A 24,727-nucleotide genomic window follows, 5' to 3' on the forward strand; every position below is an offset into this window, starting at 1 on the left:
ATATATAAATTTATATATAATAAAATATATATATAATATTATATATATTTATATATAATAAATTCTTCTTCACTTTAATAGCTTGAGCATGGGATATTTAATCTTTGTACCATTAATTCTACAATAATATTTAATGTGTTTCCTATTGTGGGTACTCACAGATAGTGAATGACTGAAAGAGTGGAAATTGAAAGTGTGGCATTGGGAATGTTGTGAAGCATTTAAGTTGAATCCTGCTGTCAGACTGCCCTGTCCCTTATTAACTGTGTGACCTTGACCTGGGAAAATTGCTTAAAGCAATCTGTGCTTCAGATTTTTCATCACTAAAGTGGGATGAAGTTATGACCTGTCCTATAAAGTTGTTCTGAGGCTTAAATGCACATGTAGGACAGTCCTTACATGTAGTCAGTGCTGTATAAATTTAGTTCTTTTTATTTATTTGTTTATTTGACAGACAGAGACACAGTGAGAGCAGGAGCACAAGCAGGGGGAGTGGGGGAGGGAGAAGCAGGCTTCCCGCCAAGCAGGGAGCCCGATGTGGGGCTCGATCCCAGGATCCCTGGATCATGACCTGAGCCGAAGGCAGACGCCCAACGACTGAGCCACCCAGGCACCCCATAAATTTAGTTCTTATTAGTCCTGATGAAGCTGGAGTTCTAATGTGCTCTGACAAAGTTCTCTAATATCCCTGGTAGTGTCTGTGTTACTTAATACTAAAGTCTTTCAATTTCAGCATTACTTAATTATTAATATGAATGTGTACTCAACTATTTTATCGAGGTGAATATAGTTAGTAAGTAGTTGCTTGAAAGTATTATTAGCTCATTACTTTTGTCCAGAAGATAAAATGCTAATATCAAATGGGAAATACTAAAAAAGATTTCATGATGTAAAAAAACTTGCCATCTACCATTTTAGAGAATATTCATGCATTGTCTTCAGGCTATTGAAGTCCAATGGTTTTTATGTTTGAGGTTAAATTCTTATGTTCTTGCTTTTGAACATTTTGATCCATTATTTAATATAGTTTAGTTCAGTTCACATAGGGTAATTTTATATTTAATTAACTCATTCCTCTTTCCCCTACTTTTTAGGATTCAAATGAAAGTGTGGTTCGGGAAATGTACTTTTCTCCCCAGTTTTATTGAAAAATAATTGACCTATTTCCCTGTATAAGTTTAAAATGTACAGCATGATGGTTTGGTTTACATACATTGTGAAATGATTACCACATAGGTTTAGCTAGCCTCTGTCTTCTCATATAGATATAATAAAGAAAAAATATTTTTTCCTTGTGATGAGAACTCTAACAACTTTTCCATATATTCTACTGCAGTGTTAGCTATATTCCTCGTGCTGTACATTACATCCCTAGTGCTTATTTATCTTCTGACTGAAAGTTTGGACTTTTTGACCGCCCTCCTCCATTTTCCCTCACTTCCTCCCCACCTGCCTTTGGTAACAACAAGTCTGATCTCTTTCTCTGAGTTTTGTTTTTTAAATTAGGAAAAAAATGTTTTTTAGATTACACACAAAAGTGAGATCATACAGTTTTTATCTTTCTTTGCCTTATTCTACTTAGCATAATGCCTTTAAGGTCCATACATACTGTCCCAAATGATAGGATTTCCTCTTTTTTATGGGTGAATAGTATTCCACAACTTCTTTATCCTGTCCATCAATGGACATTCAGATTGTTTCCATGTCTTGGCTATTGTAAATAATGCTGTTACGAACATGGGGATGTAGATATCTTTCCAAATTTGTGTTTTCATTTCCTTTGTATATATTCCCAGAAGTGGAATTGCTAGACCATATGGTGGTTCCATTTTTAATTTTTTGATGATCCTCCATACTGTTTTCCATAGTGACTGCACCAATTTATAGTCCTACCAACAGTGCACACAGGTTTCCTTTTCTCTACATCCATGCCAACATTTGTTATCTCTTGTTTTGATGATGACCATTCTAACAGTAATAAGGTGATATTTTTGTGGTTTTAATTTGCATTTCCCTAATGACTTGGGAAGTTAAGCATCTTTTCATGTACCTGTTGGCCTTTCATTTATCTTCTTTGGAGAAATATCTATTCAGGTCTTTGGTTCATTTTTTAAATTGTGGGGGTTTTTTGCTTTTGATTTGTATGAATTCTTTATATATTCTGTATATTAGCCTCTTAACAGATGTATACTTTGAAAATATTTCTTCGTTCCGTAGGTTTTCTTTTCAGTTTGTTGATGGTTTCTTTTGCTGAGCAGAAGCTTTTTAGTGTGATATAGTTCTACTTATTTACATTTGATTTTGTTGCTTTTGCTTTAGGTATCATATCCAAAAAAGTCATTACCAAGACCCAGGTCAAGGTATCATATCCAAAAAAGTCATTACCAAGACCCAGGTCAAGGAGCTTTTATTTCCTGTGTTTTCTTCTAGGATTTTTATGGTTTCAGGTCTTCTATTTAAGTCTTTAATCCATCTTGAGTTAAATTTCCTGAGGGGTGTAGGGCATGGGTCCAGTTTCATTCTCTTACATGTGAATATCTAATTATCCCAGCAGCATTTATTAAAGAGATTGTCTTTTCTCCATTGAGTATTTTGGGCTCCCTAGTCAAATATTAGTTAACTGTACATACTTGGGTTCTCAAATTTCGGGGTTCTCAAATCTGTTCAATTTGTATGTGTGTTTTTATGTTAGTACCATACTATTTTTGATGACTACAGTTCTATAGTTCTACAGTATATCTTGAAATCGGAAAGTGTGATGGTCCCTGCTTTGTTATTTCTCAAGACTTCTTTGGCTTTTCGGGGTCTTTTGTGGTTCTGTATAAATTTCAGGTGTGTTTTTTCTTCTGTAAAAAAGAAATGCCATTGGAATTTGATAGGGTCTTCCAGTCCATGAACACAGGATACCTTTCCACTTATATATGTTTTCTTCGATTTCTCTTATCTATCAGTGTCTTGGAGTTTTCAGAGTAGAGATCTTTCACCTCCTTAGTAAAATTTATGCCTAAGTATTTTATTGTTTTTATGCTATTGTTAATGGTATTTTTTTCCCAGAAAATTCATTGTTAGTATACAGAAATGCCACTAGTTTTTGTAGGTTAATTTTGTATCCTGCAACTACTGAATTCACTGATTAGATATAACAGGTTTTTTGGTTGAGTCTTTAAGATTTTCTGTACATGAAACCATATTCTCTACAGATAGAGACCAATTTACTTCTTTGCAGTTCTGATACCTTTTATTTGTTTTTCTTGCCTGGTTGCTTTAGCTAGGACTTCTAGTATTATCTTGAATAGGAGTGCTGAGGGTGGGCACCTTTGTGTTACTCCTGATAGTAGAGAAAAAGCTTTTAACCTTTCACCATTAAGTCTGATGTTAGCTGTGGGCTGGTTTATTATGCTGAGATAAGTATGTCCTTCTGTGAAATGCAGTTTTAAGATTCTTAGAATTATTCTACAAGGACCATGGCAGAACTGCTATTTCTGAGTCAAGTTTTTTTAATATATAATCTGGAAGATCAGATTGATATAAGGGAATTTTTCTTAAATGCTTTGCATCTAGCAGACATAATGTTACCTGAATCATACATAACATCATATATGCAATGTGTTTTTCTTGAGGGTATGGGAATAACGTCATTTTCTTATTACATTCTTTTTGTTGCATGAAATTACAAAAAGTTTGTTACCGTGTTGTTGGTTCATTTCAGTGATCAGGAAAAAGGGAGAGATAGGGTTTTTGTTTTTGAGGGAGATTGACTCGCAGAAGATCAGCTTGGAGGGGATGTTAGGGTCCAAGAGCCTTGTAATTATTCTTTATATTTGCATTAAAATTGAGAACAGTTATGTGAGTTCCACCATTCAAGAAGGATTTGTTTTACTCCTCTTGATAGGGTAGGATGAGCTGACAAAGGACCTACATTGCAATTTGAGGTAGAGGTCTTAAATGTCTGAAGTTCAACAATAAGAGGAAACTATGAAAGATAGGTCATCAGTACCTGCTTTATTATTAAATGATTGATTAGGTAATCTCAGATTTGGAGATTGATTAAAACAATGAAGATAGATTAAGAATGTCCCAGGCAGAAGAAACACAAGCAAAATATATGACTGGGAAAATGTAACATCTTTGGTAAACATTGAACAAACTAATTTGTATAGATAGTGGAATTATCCAAGAAATTGAAAAGAGAATGGAATAAAATTTGGGAGGACCAGGATACTAGGCTAACATGTTCGAGTATCATTCTCTTTATTCATGTTCACTTATTCATTTAATCCCTCATCTCCTTTCTTTTTCCTTGCCTCCCTCCCTTCTCTGAGATTATAGCCTGATCAAGGGTAGTGGGAATGATATGTAGAAATAGGGAGCCATGATGAAGAGTGGATGATAAAAAAACAGGTTTACTTTTAGTGTGAGGGCTTTGTGGGTGCCTAAAGGGAAAGGCCTTGCCTTCAGTTGGGAAGCTGGAACTCAGGAGAAAGACCAGTGTTATATACTGACTTACGACATTGTTTTGAGAAATAACTGGAGATATTCTGATGTCTAGAACAGCCAAGGACCTACGTGTGTGTTTGCAGTATGGGGGGTGGGGAGGCAGCATAGAAAACAGAGCAGAAATAATCAGTAGGGTAGAGTTAGGCTCTATTTTTATGATAAATTTTGGTTCAAATAATAATAGAGTTAAAACAACTTATTGGTGAAGTAGATTAATTTATTTTAGTTTTTTTTTTTTTTTTTTTTTTTAAGATTCCATCCATTTATTTGACAGAGAGAGACACAGCGAGAGAGGGAACACAAGCAGGGGGAATGGGAGAGGGAGAAGCAGGCCTCCCGCCGAGCAGGGAGCCCAATGCAGGGCTCGAACCCAGGACCCTGGCATCATGACCTGAGCCGAAGGCAGACGCTTAACGACTGAGCCACCCAGGCGCCCCAGTAGATTAATTTAATACTTAAAAGCTTTTGATCAGTGATTTTAGGTTCTGTTGCAAAATCCATATATATTTGTTACTGTCAAATAAACACTGGGCTACTAGAAAACTATGATAAAGTGTTGGTTGGAGTATTCTTTTGGAATCAGTGTTAGGTTTGTGCCAGTTACTTCTCATGATACATTATCTGTAAATGGCCAGATTTATGTATAATATAAATACAGCGGACCAGCATATGAACAGGGAAAACACGAAGTTTATATAACAAATCCTAGTGTACTTGCATTTTTCATACTGAAGGATAAAGGCAAATATTACAAGAAAATAACAGAATATAATTTGTTTGAAAAGAAGTATGCCATAAGTGGAGTGTGAAGTCAGAGAAAAAACTAATTTCTTCAGTGGGAAAAAGGAGGACATAATTGAGTAGGGTCGGCATGTACTAAGGTGTCATTATGGAAAAATAGCTATTAATTCCTTTTTTTAGTGATTGACAATGTTAATACAGTTATCCTGGTTCTAGAAAATATATTGAGAGAGGGTAATGATGCTAAACAGTGCTATGAAAAGTGCTTTTTATAAATGATTTTTTTTAAAGATATGAACAAATTTAATGAATTCAAATATTTGATATTTGTAGTTTTTAGAGCATTGGATAAAAGATTTCACAAGTTATAAAATGGAAGTGTTGGGTGAAACTTGGTAAAGTTATTTTTATGCTGTTTAAAATTTTCATAACTGTAGGAGAGTTGGGCTTTGGGTCTGAGGCCTTCTGCAAGGGGAGGTTTGTTGATCCCTGCGGTCTCTTGGAGCTTGTTTCCAATCACATGAGGGGGATGTGGGGAATGTGGCAAGGAAAGTCTAGGGTTGGAGATTTGCAAGTCAAGACCAATAGGCTGCTGCATCAGGTCAGCATTTTCTCTACTTCTCAAAGTCCATTTTTTAGTATTTCCCTCTTTGCAAATCCATCATGTTGCTAATCAACCAGGAAACACATCTCTTCCATCACTGAATTCTTATAGCACTGATCAGTAGCTTTCTTTTGGCAATTATATTCTGTTCTGTGTACTGTTTTCACTATTTTTGATATAAAGTGTGAGCTCCTGGAAGGCCCTTACTTTTGTAGTTACTGAAGAGCCTACATCGTGGTTGCTGTACAGTAGGTGTAAGAAAGGGTAAATAGTAAAATGATTGGACCATTGCCAACACTGTTGAGAGCATGTGTCTTAGTGTCCCTTTATGAAGGTTTAACAAATCTCTGTAAAAAGTAAGGTTGTTGATGTGTAGGTCTGAGGGTGACCGTCTTCCATGGTTTATGTTTTAAAAAGACAGCCTCTTCTAGAAGAAATGGATAGAGGCTTCTAGAAAGATTTCCCCACAGCATGGTTCTTTACCTCTTTTGAGTTAGGGAGTTGCCACCCTTTTGAGTTAGGAAATTCAAACCATTCCCCAAGGGAAAAAAATGCGTAACTCTACAGAATTTGCTCACAACTTGAGTGATTCAGATTCCCAAAGGTCCAGGTTAAGAACTCCCAAGCCTAGAGAATTTTAAATGTGGAAACCACAAACCCCATGTAAAGAACAGGAGGAAAAAATATATATGTTTCTGTATTAAAGCTTTGTCAAGCTAGTGAAATATTTTCATCATTGAAGTGGTCATTGATTTTTTAATATGGCAATTAATGATTTTGAAGTGGTTACTGAAATTGTTAATTTTCAACTGATAATTGAAAGTGCTTTGTATGATAGATACTAGAGACATTGCAGAGAACAAAGATACATTTGGGTATCTGTTATGGTCCTGACCACTGATTGACTCTTTTTAAAAGACGTGAAAAATAGGGAAGCCTGGGTGTCTCAGTCAGTTAAGCATCTGCCTTCGGCTCAGGTCATGATCCCAGGGTCCTGGGATAGAGTCCTGCATTGGGTTCCCTACTCAGTGGGGAATCTGCTTTGTTCTCTCTCTCTCTGTCTCTCTGACAAATAAAGTCTTACCAAAAAAAGATGTGAAAAATATTCTGTGACAGAGCATTCTGAATGTGGAAACAGTACTTCCTATGTAATGAACAGGAGGAAAATAAAAGTACATTTCCTATGCTAAATATTTGCCAGTCCAGAAAAATATCTTGATAATTGAAGTAGTAATTGATTTTGAAGTGTTAATTGAAATTGATCATTTTCAATTGGTAATTGAAAATGCTCTGTACACTAGATACTAGGGGCATTGTGGAGAATAAAGATACATTTGGGCATGCTCTGTGCCAGGGAAGGACATCTGTGAGGTAAGTAATCTATTGTCACAATGTGTTCAAATCAAGAATTTAAAGAAAATGAGGTTGTCCTCATAGAATGAGGCTTGCGTCTGGGCCCTACCATGGACTCCAGAGTCCACATATCTCCATTTTCTTTATCTCATACCCCAAATCAGGCGCTAGAGACAGAGGTGCTATCCAGCATTTTAAAATCTGATGTCCCACATCTGTGAACCATCTAGGCTTGATTGATTGATTGATTGATTTTGTGGAGGGGGAGATGGAGGAGGTGGTGTAAAAACCCAAGTTCTCTGGAGCGTTCAGAAAAGAAAAAGCATTACTTGCACCATAACCATATGTACAACTGCTTTGGTGAAAGGAGATCTACTTGAAGTGGCCAGGAAGACCCTCTACCATAAAAAAAGTAGAGTCCTAGCCAAGAACTCAGAGTACCTGAATTGCAGTCTGCTTAAATAATGTGATCTAGGTTTCACTCTACATGACTCTAGATTGGATTGGATGTGGGCTGTGAGGGAAAAGAAAGGCCAAAGATGACACCTAGGTTTTGGGCTTGTGCAACTGGGTGAATAGATGTGCTATTTATATGACATGGCATTATTCATCGAAGGAGTGATTGGTATGGGGAGCTGGAAGTCAAGATTGCATTTTGGGCTTGTTAGTCTCCATGCAAATTGAAATGGTAAATAAGCAGTTGGAAATGTAAATCAAACTCTTCTGAAGGGTTGGAGCTATAGATACATGCTGTTTGTGACCATGTGCTTTGAGGAAAGCACCCAGGTGGTGAATGTGTGCATTAAGAGGTCCGAGGCCCCCATCCAGTACTTACAAATGTTAACCTCTCCAGTTTCATAATGGAAATTAAAAGAAAATCCATTTGCCTTATTAGAATTTATTTTTAAACATTTTGAAAAGCAGTACATTATTAAATCTAACCAACGGGATTGGCTGGAGGAGGTTGGTGTGGTTATAAAAGAGCAACATATGGTGTTAAAAGTCTGCAGTGTTTTGGGGTACCTGGGTGGCTCAGTCGGTTGGGCATCCCACTCTTGGATTAGGCTTGGGTCATGGTCTTGTGGCCCCATGTCAGGCTCTGTGCTCAGTGGGGAGTCTGACTGAGGATTCTCTCCCTCTGTCCCTCCCCTCACACATGCTCACGTGTGTGTGCACATGCACGCACTCTCAAATCTTAAAAAATATTCTTCAGTGTTTTGACTGTAGTGGTGAATATATGAATTTAGATAAATTAGATAAATAATAGATTAATACAAATGGTAAGCATAAAACTGAGAAACTCTGGATAAGATGGATGATTATATCAAAGTCAGTATCCTGGTTGTGATATAATAGTACAGTTTTGTAAGATGCTTCCATTGGAGGAAACTAGGCATGTATAATGGGTGTATCTATTTCTTATAACTGCATGTGAAACTAATTTCAATTGAGAAGTCAACTTTTAAGAAAACATAATTATATAAGCTTTCAATTTAAAAAAAGTAACAAACACTCAAGAAAACAAGGGGTGCCTGGGTGGCATAATTGGTTAAGTATCCACCCTTGGTTTCAGCTTAGGTCATGACCTCAGGGTCATGAGATTGAGCCCCAATCTGGCTCTGTGCTCAGCAGAGTCTGCATGAGATTCTCTCTCCCTCTTCTTCTCCCCCTCCTGCTTGTGAACACATGCTCTCTCTCTAAAATAATAAATCTCTAACAAAACCCCCAAAACATGGGACATTAACATTCTTACATGTAAAAAAAAAAAAAAGTTAACCAACTGATTTACCTCCTTCAATTCTATCTAGCGTTACATTACACAAGGATATAAAAAAAATTGTTTTTATTAGCTTTTTTTTTTTACGTTTGGAAGTATGCAATTCTAGTTTCACAAAATGATACCAGCAATCACCAAAGTTAGTAAAAATCTCTGAAAATTTAATTAAGAGAAGGCTATTCAAATGTTACTTGGTACAGCAATGTTCTGCTTTTCTCTGCCTACATTTTTTCAGAGAAATGCAGTTAGGGTATTAATATTTTTCAGAAGTAGTAGAAAATGTCTCTTACAAAGAAAATACTTGCAAAATCCAGAAGTGAGTCAAATAACTTCACTTAAAATTAAGAGCTGTTAATATGAAGATATAATATTTGAAGATGTTAGTGTTTTGTGAAGTTTGAAGAACTATGACCTTCTGTTTTCAGATGTTAAGTACTATTTCTTAGTGGAATCAGAACTCCTTACAGGCATGTAACCATTTTAATTTTTCTATGGAAAGATATTTATCAGCATTTAAGCAAAGATGAGATCATTTACACATTTAGTGTAAATGAAGTATTGTAGTTACAGGTTCTTACACATAATTTTTGCTTTTAGGACTTTGATTTCAGTCACCTGGAACAGATATGGCACACATTCTTTAACAATTTTGTTTTTAATGTAAATCATTTTGACTTTGAACACAGTAAAGAGAAACTTTGTTTCTTTGACTTTGCGTCCTATTAATTAACTTGTGTTTGTTCTTGAGATGACATAGAAAATTATTTACCGGTGATTTAGTTTAAGAAAATTTTGGCTAAGGGCACCTGGGTGGCTCAGTCGGTTAAGTGTCTGTCTTCTGCTCAGGTCATTATCCCAGTGTCCTGGGATAATGGGATTGAGCCCTGTGTTGGGCTCCCTGCTCAGCAGGAAGCCTGCTTCTCCTTCTCTCTCTGTGCCTCCCCCTGCTCATGCATGCACGCTCTCGCTCTCTCAAATAAATGAATAAAATCTTAAAAATCTTGGCTGGTTTTAAACTTGATTTTAACTGCATTTGATTTTTTTTAATCAACCTGGAAACATTTTTTTTTTTTTTAGGAAGGTAACCCCAGATCTGTTTTTCTAATGAATAAATATCAGACTTCCTATGTCCCTCTAATCTGTTGTTTGTGCTGGAGACAAAGTGATCTTTCCAAAATCCTGTTTAAAATCTCTCAAAGAATTCCCGTTGTTGTAGGAACCAACTCTAGATGCCCTGTTGTGGCTGTGAAGAGTAGTTTATGAAGTAGCTGGCCTCTCTCTAGCCCCATCTCCCATGTACTTTCCCCCACCCCCCAATATCTATCATTTCTACAAGTAGTCATCTCACCTCCAAACTCCTGGTGCTCTTTTACTAGAACATCTTCCCCATTTCTTGACTCTTTATATATGTCCTGACACCACCATCCTGTCAACCTGCATTGCCTCTACTCATCTTTTTCAGGCATTTTTTTTTTTAAGGCTGCTTTAAAGAATGCAATCTGGTCAGTTTGAAGTTCTTCAGGAAATAGAAAAGTTAATCTGTATTCTCCTGGGTGGTTTAATATTGTACTCAATACTAATCCAGTCTTCAGATGCACCTTTATTATACTACAGTTGTATTGTGTGGCCCGGGTTTCTTTATGATGGAAGTAACAAAGGGAAAGGAATTAAAGTCAAGAGAAACATTTGTAGTCCACCCAGTGCATCCCACACTGTGCATGGCTCATAGGACCTCCTCAATATAGCAGTTTTTATAATGAACTAATAAAGGAAATTGATTATCAATAATTGGGGGGAAGGGAATCATAAAGAAAAGTTAAAAGAAATTATATTAAGAAAGATGATTTCACTGGATAAGTGAAAGTAATTTTCCATGTAAATATCTTTAAAAATGATGATAGCATGCTTCTCTTGCTTTCAATCAAATTTAGCAGAAGAGAATGGAATTCTAATGTGGTGCCAATCTGTAAGAGAGTGGAAGGGTTTCTTGGCAGCATGAGGCTGTTGATACTAGAGTGAGGAGAATATGAAGATTTAAATGGTAGGAAGTTCTATCAGTTAATCAAATGGTACTTTTATAGTTTAGCACTAATACACAAACTTGTTATAAAAATAAAGGGAATATTTTTTGAAAGGAAAAAGAAGTAAAACATTATTCAGAATCTCACCACTGTGGAAATTTGAAAGAACAAAACAAGATATTTATCTATCTGGAACTACTTAGGGCTGACCTTTACAAAGACAGAAGGATGGACGGAATAAGCGTAAAGACAATTTAATGTAATTTCAAGGAAACAAGGACTTCCTGGTTTTAGAGTTGTTGCAGACAGGTTGGACAAGGAATTATTATAATTAGATTTTTGATAAACTGAGCTACTACGCTTAGCAATTTAATAACTTTTTTTGTGAACAAAACCAAAATGAAAAGTGCCCAAGAAATTTAATTGGACTGCCATTCTGTGTTGTCAATAGGTAGCTGAGAGAATTTATTAAAAACAAAAATTGAGTCCTTAAGTCTTTAATCTGTAGGTCACTGTCATTAGGTAATCACGTATGTGTAATTTCTATTTTAAAGCTGGATAATGCAGATGAACAAGCAGCCCAGATCAGAAGGGAACTTGATGGTCGTTTGCAGTTGGCAGAGAAAATGGCAAAGGTAAATTATTAACTTTGACATAGTGTACAACATTTCTTTTTACTCCTATTTCTGCGAGCTGAAAAAGTTCTGTATAGATAGTATAATTTTATCATTTTCTTCTCTTTGTGCATGCTTCTTAAGCCCAAATATCTGAGTGCATATTATCTAAATGGAGCATATTATCTATTTTACATATCCTTCCTTACACATAGAACATGTTTAAACTCAATAACTTTTGTAGATTATTCTGAAAGCAATGCCTGAATTTCTCAAATGGCCACATTTAGAAGAATTTTAATATTGTGCTAAATAAAACCTAATTAGGGAGTAAAACATTGTCTCTGCAAAATCACGTATTCCAAGATACCCAACATGGTGCTTGGCACATAGTGGAGTCAACTAATATTTGAATGGATGAAAAATCTAACTGGAAGTTTCTAGTAAGACTCCCACAGATAGTGTTCAATATAATTTATTCATATAGTCACTGTGTTTCTATGTAATAGGAATAAGTTTTAAACAAAATCATTAATTTCTTCTTAATGCTTAATATTTTTTAGAGCACATGGAACTTCATTATTTGCATCATTCTTTAGTAAATTGATGCATAAATTAGTGGTAAAAGAAAATTGGCTTTCCCAATAGACTTGAAGTTATAGTGCTGTTAATCTGAGGTATGATTTTTTTTCCCTCTTTTCCCTTCTGCTAATCAAAACTTTGAATATTTGGAGGTACACTCTTCCTTTACCTCCCTCCATCTTTCTGAAGAATCCTCCCTATTGAGGGAATTTTCTTCATTTCTTTAAATTTTAGGTATAATGTGTAAAGTATACAAATACTTAGTTTACAGCTCAGTGAATGTATGTGTACATGGCCCATGTTAACCACCTCCCAAATCATGATAGTGAACTTTTCCAGCCTTTGAGAAGAAGATACAGCCCATGCTGATTTTAACAATTGAAATATTTTTGTTTTTGCAAAGAAAAATGCATTTATGAATGATGTGTAAGTTTTCAGAATGCTAATACTGTGTTATCTAAAAGTATATTAAAAAGTAGGGAAATTGTTGAGAAATTGGAGATAAACAGGAAAGTTGAGAAAATTAAGAGAAATTTGGGTAGCAGAGATGACAGTAAGTTGTGAGAACCAAGCCAGAGATAGATGAAGAGGAATTTCCAGATGAATGAAGACATAGAGTGCTATGAATTAGGGGCTAAAGAGTTACATTCACACAAAGAACAGTGGTTAAAAGGTCAGCATGCCATGTTACTATCCTCAGGATATCTGGGGAGGCACTACATCCTTGTAGAGATTCAGATGTCGAATTTATAGGATGAAAGTCAAGTAGGTTAAGGCTATTGGAAGCTTTAGAGAGGACAGCATTTTCCCCAAAACCCTTAGCTGAATTGGAAAGCTGGCTGGAAAGACAGTTGCTTTTCTTGAAGACCTGAGACTGGGAGAGACTCCAGAGAGAGGTTCCAGACCCTGGGGGACAGGACTCTGGATCTGTGACCCACATTTGTAGATTGCCTAGGTGTATATAGATATAGATACACTGAGACTGTGCATATTGTAATGAGTTGGATTTGCTTCTCTAAGGGCCTGGCTGAGGATGTGATGCTTCAGAGTAAAGTTTAGATGAATTTCTGGAGGGTTGTGAAACAGGAGGGAGAGTCTTGGTTGTCTCAACTTCATGCCTGGGAGGAAAATGTGGGTTTATCATCTTTGGACTTGAGAGGAAAGGGTGAGTGATGCACATAGACTTCTCTTTGTTGGGACCCCAATGATGTCATCACAAACACTGGTACGTTTAAAAAAGTGTGGAGAAGGAAGCGAAGCCAATGGAATTGGAAGGGGAAAAAAGTCACCAAAAATAACATGCCTTTTGGTGAGTATATTGACATAGGAGATAAAACATGTTTAATTGCTTTCTAATTCAGTTTCACCAAGGGTAAGCCATCTTCATTAAAAATTCATAAAGCTAATTATAATTTACTGACCTTGTTGCATTATATTTCTACACTAATCCTATGAACCCCTAAGGACAGAGGATACAATGAGTCTATTGTATAGACTAGGAGATTGAGATTTAGGGAAGATTACGGACTTCAAGACTACGTAACAAATAACGTGGAGGCTGGTTTCAAACCCTGGTCTTTGACTTTGCTCTCTTGGGCCCCCAGCTGCCTCTTCAGTCTGATAATCCAGAAGTGTGGTCCATTAATAATCATTGGCAATCAGTAACACCTCCTATCATACTTCACAGCACAGTATAATAACAACAAAACCCCAGGGCAGAAATCTGTTTTAAAGGATAGAAGTATTGACTTTATTTATTTTTTTTTAAGATTTTATTTATTTATTTGACAGAGAGAGAGAGAAGAGCAGGGGGAGAGGGAGAAACAGGCTCTCTGCAGAGCAGAGAGCCCGATGCGGGACTCGATCCCAGGACTCTGAGATTATGACCTGAGCCGAAGGCAGACGCTTAACCAAGTGAGCCACCCAGGCACCCTAGAAGTATTGACTTTAATACTTTAGCCAAGGCATAATTATAGGAAGTAGTAGGAAAAATGTGGACTGGGCCAGAAAAACCTGTAGGCAAATCCATGATTGCTGTTTCCTTTGATATAGAACATTGGGCAGGTTTATTTAACTTTTTGGAGCCTGAATTTTTCTATCCCTAAATTCAATGAATAAATGTTTATTGAACACCTACTAAAATAACCTGGCAATGTTGTAGGCTTTTGGGATACATCCAGATAAATGCGTAGTTGTCTTGGGATAAACCCAGACAAAAATATCCCTGCCATGCCCTGGTGGATCTTGCATTTGGGAGAGCTGACAATAAGCAAGGAATGTTCCATATAACTGAATTATGGAAGGTGCTCAGTTGCTATTTAGAAAATAAAGACAAGGTGGAATCAGGAGTGTAGGGTGCTTAAAATTTCCAGTTAAGTGGTCAGGCTAGGCCAATTCTTGACAGTACTATCTTGTCAGTTACACGAAAAAAAAAAAAACCACCTTGGAATCATCTCTCTGACTCCCTTTTCTTGTGCCTCATGACAAATTTATTAGGAAATCCATTTGCATTTGCCTTCAGAGTATTTCTAGAATCTGACAGCTGTCCCCATCTTCCACCTACCAGTCTGGTCCAGGTTTCATCTAGTGGAAGGTTAGAAGCACTTAAAAGGGACTAAATTTGAATACTGAGAATTTTTTTTTATGGAACAAGCATTTTCATGTATATAATGTGTTAGGGCCGCTAATGAGTGAGTAAATTAGAACATTTAAACCATGGTTTATAAGAACAACTCACAGTTAAACTAAAGAATAACCCTATTTCTGAGTCTGTTCTAATTTAAAAGATTAAATTTAACATGTATAGTTGCCTGAAGTACAGTTGATTTTTGTTTCCAAGGAAGAGGCAACATAAGCAGGCTAAATAAAGTTGATGAAATACTATTAATAAACCTCAGAGCTTTAAAGCAGAGTAGTCTGTCTTTTCCCCCAGAGAGGAAAAAAATTGGGTATAGTCTATTTCTTGAAAAGTTGGAAAATGCTGATTAGACCATCAATTTTGGTGAATCCTGCCAGTCTCCTTGAAAAATGATTGCGAATGATGTGTTTTTAACTAAAGCTAAATAAGAATTTGGTTTTTTATGTGCTAATGCTGTTTTCCATAAAATAACACCTTAAAATTTTGAAAAAAAAATTGGTGCATCCAAACTTTCAAACGTGATCTTTTTTTTTGCTTTGCTAAAGTAAAATTTTTAAAAAGGCAAAATTATGACTTCTACAAATATAAACACACAATAAAGATTTCATTCAGTGCATAATGAATGAGCAAACTAGTTACGTGTTAAAACTAATCCAAAGAGCATAGCAAAACTAGGTGGTTTTAAGCAAGGTTAAAACAAGATTCCTGGATTAGATCTAAAAGTGGTCAATTTCCAGTGAGGTTTTAAACTATAACCATTGGATTATCTTACTCAGCAGACACACATTATTTGCATCTTTTCCAGACAAAATTCTGTAAGTTAACGTGTAACTTCACTGTTGGGACTTTGAATCAATAAACAGTAAGTCAAACGGAGTATATTTCCTCAGATGACCCTTGGATGCCCTTTGCCCCCATAGGACATTGAAAGGACCTGCCCCCTCACCTTTTTGCCTCATTTCTGGGTTTTGGATACTTTTCATAACAGCTTTTAAAGTCAGTGCAGGGGCGCCTGGATGGCTCAGTCGTTAGGCGTCTGCCTTCAGCTCAGGTCATGATCCCAGGGTCCTGGGATCGAGCCCTGCATTGGGCTCCCTGCTCCGCGGGAAGCCTGTTTCTCCCTCTCCCACTCCCCCTGCTTGTGTTCTCTCTCTCTCTCTCAAATAAATAAATAAAATCTTGAAAAAAAAAAAGTCAGTGCATACACTGGGTGTTATACACAACTAAATGAATCATTGAACATTATATCAAAAACTAAAGATGTACCATACGTTGGCTAATTGAATTTAAATAAAAAAATAAAGGCAGTGCATAAATATAAAAATCTTTTTATGGCTTATTTTGCTTGTGTTTTTTTCTTTTACATGCATTTAGAAACCATTCCAAAACATTACTTTTTTTTCTCCAAAGGAAACCAAGGTGTTCTGTAGCTGAAGAGTTATGTGTGTTTCCTGAGGTTGCAAACTTTTTTGGAATGTTGCTTCACACTCTAGAGGAATGTTAAAAGGATACCTAAGAGTCTTCCTTAAGAAAGTTAATTATGAATGTGGATACTTAATTACTATGTGATAATAAATATGCAATTTTAGTATTGATTATATGTAAATTATGTTAAAAGAAATATGTGAAAGTTATATTTGGGGAAAAGAGAAACAGGTAGCCTGAGACTCTGGGACTGATTTGTGAAGTGGCACCAGATGTTGCTTTCCATCCCATGAAAAAACTGGTGCAGGTGAGTCACAGGTTAGGTGCAGGTTGATGAGAGCATTCTGGATGGGTTCCAGTCATCCCAGAGATGGGGATTTCTTAGGTTATACTTGGAATGATGCCAAGGGAAACTCTTGAGAAAGGCACTAATTTTTCTGGAGCATTAAGCAGTCATTTGCAAGGTGGTTGCTTTAGGCTTTCATTCCCAGCCAGTTTTGTATGGTAGTCAACACATTACATCATACGTCATATCATAAAGCTATAAACTCTCTTTAAGGGAAGAGCGAATGCCAGGTTTTCAAAGATTACGAAAGAGCCAACAGTGTGAGAAGGCCTCCTTTTGCTGTTGGTAGGAATATAAATGGGTATAATCATCTTTAAGGGCAGTTTGGCATATCTGTCAATATCTGTCTAAATACCAGTATTGGGTATGTCCTTTTCATCGAGTTGAAAGAAACCAAAATCTGATTACAGCGATCTAAGGATCAAATGGCAATGCTCATGTAATTCAGAAAGAAAATGAATCTTCTAAATTGATATTGTTATTCTTTTTTATATACAGCTTTAGTCATAAGTTGGCCTTTTGCTTTAAATTTAAAATTTTCTAAACCTTTACTAAAAAACTGAAATTATGGTCATAAGGGATCTGGTCACATTTGTGTGATATGAAAATTCTAGAAATATCATATTGCTATTATGTATTTTTTAATTTGAATGCTTATAAAAAGGATATCCTCTTACTATACATTTTGGTAAGAAAAATGTTTAAGTTGTTTGTTTCCTAACAGGCAAAGCAGTGTATACTGAATGTTTTTCTTACCAACCAGTTTACCCCAAGCAATTCAAAGTTAACAGTGACTAATTAAGATTTATCTAGATACTAAATTTTCTTTCCTGTAGGTTTTCAGTTTTTCCTTAAGCAAGTCTTATCAAAAATAGTTAATGTGAAAATGTTATTCATTTTGTACCATAATGATTCTGAATAAGGGATGTAAGGTACTCTTAGACATAATCAAAATTGCCAAAGCCTGATGATTTTAAAACCTGGAGACTAAAATATTGGGTAGGTGCATATATATTGAGTGTCATAATTTCTAAGACAGTCAAAGATATACATCATATAATCTTCTATGATAAAATTGAAATATAACTTTTGTAACATTGTTTTTTTTAAAATTATTTTCAAGGAAAGAAATTTCCCCAAATTTATAGCAAAAGAAATGGAGAATATGTATATAGAAGAGTTGCGGTCTTCAGTGAATTTGCTAATGGCCAATTTGGAAAGTCTTCCAGTTTCGAAAGGTGGTCCAGAATTTAAATTACAAAAATTAAAACGTTCACAGAATTCTGCATTTTTGGACATAGGCGATGAGAATGAGATTCAGCTGTCAAAGTCCGATGTGGTGCTGTCGTTCACCTTAGAGGTAGGTGACTTTATCCCATGATCGCCTCTGACAGCAGAAATGAAGCTGCAAAATAATTTCTGCTGACCTTCGTGGTAACTTTTTGAATTGAAAGCAGTGTGATATATTTTGAAGAAGTTACATTATTCCTCAATTGCTAGACAATCAGGTTGTGAATGCAAATTAATACAAATTGTTCTTTAAATGTAATAGCAGTTTTAGGACTAAATAATAAAATAATAAGTTTTGAAAAAATTCATCTTTGTGCCAACTAGCCTGGTGTAAGTTTATTGATAAAGTGAGCACTAAAGCACACTTGAGTGGAAATAGGATTTAAACACATAATTGAATTCTCTGTAATTTGGGAATTACTTTCAAGCTTTTGGTTAGCTTTGTTTTTAACCTACCTCACCTATGGTATTTTTCTAGAATCAGATCACACCAGCCAGCTTTGAAACATAATATTGGGTGCATATAGATGATAAGTAGAGAATTCTTCCTTTCCAGGATGTCCAGTTTCATTATAGATACAGTACATAGTATAAAGGACAGGAACAAATGTCATGCATTTAAAATAGTGTTCCCTGAGACTTCAGAGTTTTATGCTTTTTATACAATTCACCGGAAACCAGATATTGATGCAGACTCTTACCACAGCCACCTGTTGATTATTTTTTTTTACATTTTTTTCATTTCTAATCTGTGTATTTGGGCTAATCCATGTATATGTTTATGCATTTATACATGACACAAATATGTATACTTGCTATATCAAGCTTAAATTTATAGCGCTCTCAAAAATTAAAGCTTGTTATTCCTTCCTTGCATTGTTAAATTCTCTCTTTTCTGGTGCCCACTACTGCTATTGAAGTTTCTGGATTGACTGATGGAGTCTTAGGAGGTACCATTTTAAATTTCTTGATACTTCTTTCTTTTGGCTTGCTTAGTTTGTGGCAGAAAAAGCCAATGTGTGCTTTTGTTCTTTATTCCACTTATTCCACCCTAAGATAAATTCAGGCTTGAGGATAAGCCAACTGCCTCTCTTTCTTAACTTCCATGCTAATGATTTCTTTGTAGGTTAATAGATTAAATTTACTATCAGAGTTAGAAATAGGTTTTCTTCTGACTCGAGACTCCATTCTGGGATTACCTAATGATTTTGCCATTACTCTGGGTTTCTTCTCAATCTCTTGCCATTACTGGGTTTCTTCTCAATCTCTTCGGTATCTTAAAGAGATATTTAATGGGAAACTACACAGTATCTTACATGTAGAAGTCTGTTTTCCTACTGACCAAGATATAAAGTGCCAAGGTTTTTTTTTTTTAAGGCTTTGTGCAAAATAAAATTAGTTATAATTTGTAAAGCAGATTATTTTTGTAATGTAGAAACCTACCATGCAGAACTGGAAACTGTTCAAAACACCTTCTCTTTTCTGTATTGTTTAGAAGGTTTTAAACACAATTGTAAATAATTGGCTTTTATGAACTCTTTTCCTGTTTGAAAACAAAATTATCCTCGTGAGTTAGTGTCTGTGTGAAACTATGAATTGTTCTGTACTTTATTGCCAGTATATTAAACAGGGTTGCTCAGTTAACAGTAAAATGGTGTTAGAGAAAATGAGTTAAAACTTCATTTTGCCTGGTCTGAGAAGCTTGCCTATTTATAAAATTGTTTTGATAGTTCTCTATTACTATGTCTATATAAGGCAGATACTTTCCTTCCATAGCATAATAGAGATGTTTTCTATGATACACTTCCAGTATTATAAATAGGAGTTGTGTGTCCAACAACAAAATGAAGTCACATTCAGTGCACACAACATAGTGCTTACCTGTGGATACCTGAGAGAATAGATGAGGTCCCCCTCTATCCCCAGGGCCTCTGACCTCAGCCTGACTAAACTCCATAATTATCCCTGGCCCATTATCCAAGCCTTGCTACTTAGCCTAAGAAAGTTCTGAAAGGCAAACAGTTATTCCAGTTTAAGGGTCTTCCATTTTGTCAGTCAGGCTTAGAATTGGTCCAGTGGGAAAAGTTTTTTCTACGAACTAACGGCTGAGTCTAGAGAATAAGTGCAGATTTGAAAAACTGTTTAAATTTTATCACCTCTTTAAAATTGCTACTGACTGGTCTCTTCTCTCCCCACACCCTGTTCTCTTGCCAACCTGAATTTTTGTCACAGCTCTTACCACCTAATGTATAATTCAGTTATTTTTATTATTCATTATTTGCCTGATTCTACTAAAATGTAAGCTACAGGAAGTTAAGGTCTTGTTTTCCTTGAGGTATCACAAAAGCCTAAAACACTACCTGGCACACAGTTGACTTGATAAATACTGATTGAACTGGGGACTTTGATGGTATCAAAAAGAAGCAGTTAAAAAAAAAGAAAAGAAAAAGGCAGCAGTTAGCCACAACAAGATTACTTTTAGATCGCTTCATTCCTGAAACCTTCAGAGACAATAATAAAGCAAGAGCGAAGCTAACCCACAAAACCGTGAGCCATCCCGTGGTATGTTAAATATTGAGTAAGGGGAAGACAGCCCAGGTTAATCTACGAAGTTGAGTCTGCGTGTTGGAAGATAAATGGTGTCACTGGTATGAGTACAGATGATTTTCACAGTTTTCATTGGTATTAGGTTGGCAGACCCTGTGACGGCTTCTTTATCTGGTAGTATATGGTCCCCAAATACTGCTCAGCTTCATTTTCTCAAACCTGCACATGACTCAGCGCCACATAACTCTCTGGACAGTGCATTATTCAGAAGCATGTTACCAAGCTTTGTATTTTGTACATGACTGCCTTCTTTTTGCCTCTAGAATAATTCTGTATATATTATCTTTATTCTATCAATCACAGAAAGATTGGGGAAATGGGGATGGAATTGAGACTATATTCATTTTCCATGGTTCTCTTACTAAGTTTTGTGGGGAACTGGTCGAAACAGTTACCTGAAATTAGGTCAGTTGATGGTCCACGGAATTTGTGGCTGTCTTTATCATTAAAGATTGAGACCAGTTGCATTTTTTTTTTTATTCCTTTTGGAAATCAGATCTGTAGAATTGTGTTGTTTTATTTATATGTATGGACTCAGAACAGAAGTTACTTCTTTTGAAAGTGGCAGTTCTGCCGAAGAAAATATTCCCGGCACAGATGGGAGTACTGTTTTGTGGAGTGGGAAATGGTTTCACAAGTTGTGTGTTTCAGGAGGTCCTGTTTACAGTAGCTTGTAGGAGAGGTGACAGACATAGTGCTAAGCAGGTGCTTCCTTTCTTCTCTCTTGCGCTCTGTTGAACACACTCGAGAAAGAGGTGCAGGGCAAATAAGCATATTTCCAAATATGAACTAAAAGATTTCTACATTATGTGTACACAATTCTCTTGCTTCCTGTATTTTAAGTGACCTTCCAAAAATTTTATTAAGAAGCCATTTCGGTCATGTTGGTAAGTCCCTGTGGAATCTTTTTGATTGATACAGTTATATAGTTCATTTGTCTCAGCTTCTACTTAGTTTTATTTGTATAAGGATCTAATGAATTTCAAAATGATTAACAACGACGTTGATTTATTAAGAATATATGCCTCCTTTTGCTTACTTTCCATCAACAAGATGAAGTGCTTTGTTCTAACTTCCTTGAATGTCTTACAGCAGCTATAAAAGGTGTTACTGGTCTCTATCAGTTCTTAGTCTGTTTTCTGTTATGCCCTTATTTTTATTCATGTGTTGGTATGAATTTCTGTGTGATAAAATGACAAAAGTCTTGGTTGAGAAAGGAAAATGGTTCTGAGTTTGACCTTTCTTTTTTAGTGATTAGTTTCCCATTATTTTCATGGGGAGAAAAAGGCGTTTATATTTATGAACATAACCCTTCTGTTGTGCTGAAGAGTGAAAGGAAGAATAGTTTTTTTTTAAGATGGTTTCTTTGAGAACTTTTGCCTCAAGATTCATATCACAACTCAGTGAGAAGTGGAATGACTTTAATAATGTATGAAATGATCAATACATGATGTTTTTAGTGGATATTTTGGCAGCTACGTGGCATGAATGCTGTTAATCTTGTTTGTACAAATAAAACATGAGATCAATAAAGACATAAATGTGCATGTTATAAAAATGCCATTGAATATATTTTATGAGCTTCAAGAACTTAGGAAACTTCAGGATGCAAGTTTTGATTGAAAAAAAACTATAGCAAAAATACTCAGTAATATTTATATTTTATGTGTACACCCAGTGAAAATGTTAGGTTACAGTATTTTAAAATCATTAGCCTTTTATATGAACATTAAAAAGCCCACTTGAAAAATATTTGTTTCTCTTTTTTCTAGGAGTTATAGATGTGTAATACAGTATCAGTCTTTCTACCCATTCCCAGTGTGCTGTGTTAAATTAGCACATACCTTTAGTGGAAAAGTCCTTTTTTTCCTTGCCAAGTTAGTAGTAAGATAGTCATCAGCAAGTTGTATTTTCCATACTTCGTAATAAGATATACATTTTCTATAATGAATATTCTTTTATAAATATTAATAGTCCTCTAAAATAAGTGAATATAGAAAGACCTGATGATGTCACATACTGATAACCACAAATTGGGATGATGATGATGTGCACCACTCATAAATAGTATTTCACTTTATGTGGAACGCACCCTGTACTGCTTTTTTAGCACACTCACTGAATTTTCATGGGTAATTCCACTTTACCTCATGCAGACTTGCCATCATGTTTTAAGGATCTGAGTTTATACCTCACTTAACTCAGTCAGGCTTATATTTAGAGATCTTAACCTTACTTTAATAAGCTGCAGGAGATATTTCTTCAATACTAGACTTCCTTAGAATGTTACTTACTATACCTTCCATGAATACAAGTGGATTCTAAAGAAGATAAAATACCATTGGTGTTACCAGATAATTTTATCAGTTGGTCATTCTACTTATAATCAATGCTGCTATCTCTGTGTCTTGTTAAAGGCTACCAACTTGATGTATCATTTAAAATTTTTTTTTTATCTTTAGATTGTCATAATGGAAGTGCAAGGTTTGAAGTCCGTTGCTCCCAATCGAATTGTTTACTGTACAATGGAAGTGGAAGGAGGAGAAAAACTTCAGACAGACCAGGCTGAAGCCTCAAGGCCACAGTAAGCCAGCTGAAAAAAAAAAATTTCCCCTTCCAAAGAAACATGGTTTATTTATTTGCAGCATTGTGTGGTTTTATACTCCAAAAGGGTTCTTGGTTAGCTTTGTTTCAACTGTTGAGAATCATTGTGTGCCTTTCTAGATAAGGATGCTATAATTAGAACTGTAGCAGAATCCCTGTGTAGTACAAACAGAAAATCTAACCTGCAAAGGAGAAGCTAGTTATTTGGCCAGTCGGTGTTTATAAGCCATTTAAAAGGAAAGCATGTGTAATCATGTATTATTTAAAAGGTGGTGCTAGATCCTATTTCAGTTTCTAGACAAAAAAAACTATAACCTAATAGCTTTCCATTTCCGCGTATTACTAATGACTATGTAACACTGATGATGTTGAGGTGGATACAATTTTGCACAGTGTCTTAGAATACTTAGGGAATAGGCTTGAGTTAGAGAACCAATTAATGACAACCGCACAGTAATCAGGAGCTAAAACTGTTCTTTGCTGGCAGTTTTCGGTTTCAAAGTCTGGGAATGAGTTTAATTAAGTTTGGAAGATGTTCTTTTTAACTGATTGAAACTTGGGAAACATCACAGTCTCTGGTAGAAATAACTAGGCTAGGCTGAGGAATTTGAAAATTTCCTGGCTTTCATTTGTATACTGCCCTTAGAAAGATGTTTTTTCCTTCCTCAGGACTTAGGATTTTTGTCTTATCACAGCATGATGATGTGACCTGTTCATTCAGGAAATGTCTGATCAGATCCTGGTTGGCAGTTGTTAGAGGTGAACAAAAACTTTCATTTTCCTTAGGGCAGGCACAAGTGTAAGGTGGGGACACAGATACAAGTGTAATAGGACAGATGTGCACAGAGTATAATGAGATGGAGAAGAAGCAAGTTGCAACTTCTCACCCTGCCTTATAAAAAGTCTTAAAGGTCTATCGCTAACCAGCCTCTCATTACCTCTGGGACCTCACCTAGCCTCTGGTCAGTTACTGGACTTCATGTAACTCCTCAAACATATCATTACACTTGCTTTTCCCTCTGCCTGCCTTATCATTTATCTTTATATGTCTGGATCCTTGGTATTAGACATTTCTCCAAAGAAGACCTACAAATGACTAAGAGACACATGAAAAAATGCTCATCACTCATCATCAGGGAAATACAAATCAAAACCACAATGAGATACCACCCCACACTGGTCAGAATGCTAAAATTAATTCAGAAAACAATAGATGTTGGTGAGGATGCATAAAAAGGGGAACCCTCTAACACTGCTTGTGGGAATGCAAGCTGGTGCAGCCACTCTGAAAACAGTATGGAGGTTCTTCAAAAAGTTTAAAATAGAGCTGTCCTATGACCCAGCAATTGCACCACTAGGTATTTATCCAAAGAATACAAACATAGTGATTTGAAGGGGGACATGCACCCTGATGTTTATAGCAGCAATGTTCACAACTGCCAAAATATGGAAAGAGCCCAGATTTCCATTGGCAGATGAATGGATAAAGATGTGTGTATATATACAATGGAATACTACTCAGCCATCAAAAGAATGAAATCTTGCCATTTGCAATGACGTGGCTGGGACTAGAGTGTATTATACTAAGTGAAATCAGAGAAGGACAAATAGCATATGATTTCACTCAT

The 24,727-nt window shown here is 35.9% G+C and overlaps 1 protein-coding gene across 11 annotated transcripts in view; it reads left to right on the plus strand.

The window, feature by feature from the left end:
• Window positions 1-24,727, plus strand: part of CADPS2 (calcium dependent secretion activator 2) — a 517,989-nt gene that overhangs the window by 200,925 nt on the left and 292,337 nt on the right. For 10 of the 11 annotated variants that reach the window (XM_064575007.1, XM_064574999.1, XM_064575000.1 and 7 more), the window contains exons 4-6: window positions 11,548-11,628; window positions 17,722-17,958; window positions 22,958-23,079. In XM_064575007.1, coding sequence (XP_064431077.1) covers window positions 11,548-11,628; window positions 17,722-17,958; window positions 22,958-23,079 — 440 coding nt within the window. The remainder of the gene's footprint in view (window positions 1-11,547; window positions 11,629-17,721; window positions 17,959-22,957; window positions 23,080-24,727) is intronic. The other variant, XM_064575005.1, reaches the window with a different exon arrangement.

Source organism: Mirounga angustirostris, unplaced genomic scaffold (assembly GCF_029215605.1).
Source record: "Mirounga angustirostris isolate CCGP_5_RB_7025 unplaced genomic scaffold, mMirAng1.0.hap1 SCAF_12, whole genome shotgun sequence".
In the NCBI taxonomy this organism is placed as follows: domain Eukaryota; kingdom Metazoa; phylum Chordata; class Mammalia; order Carnivora; family Phocidae; genus Mirounga; species Mirounga angustirostris.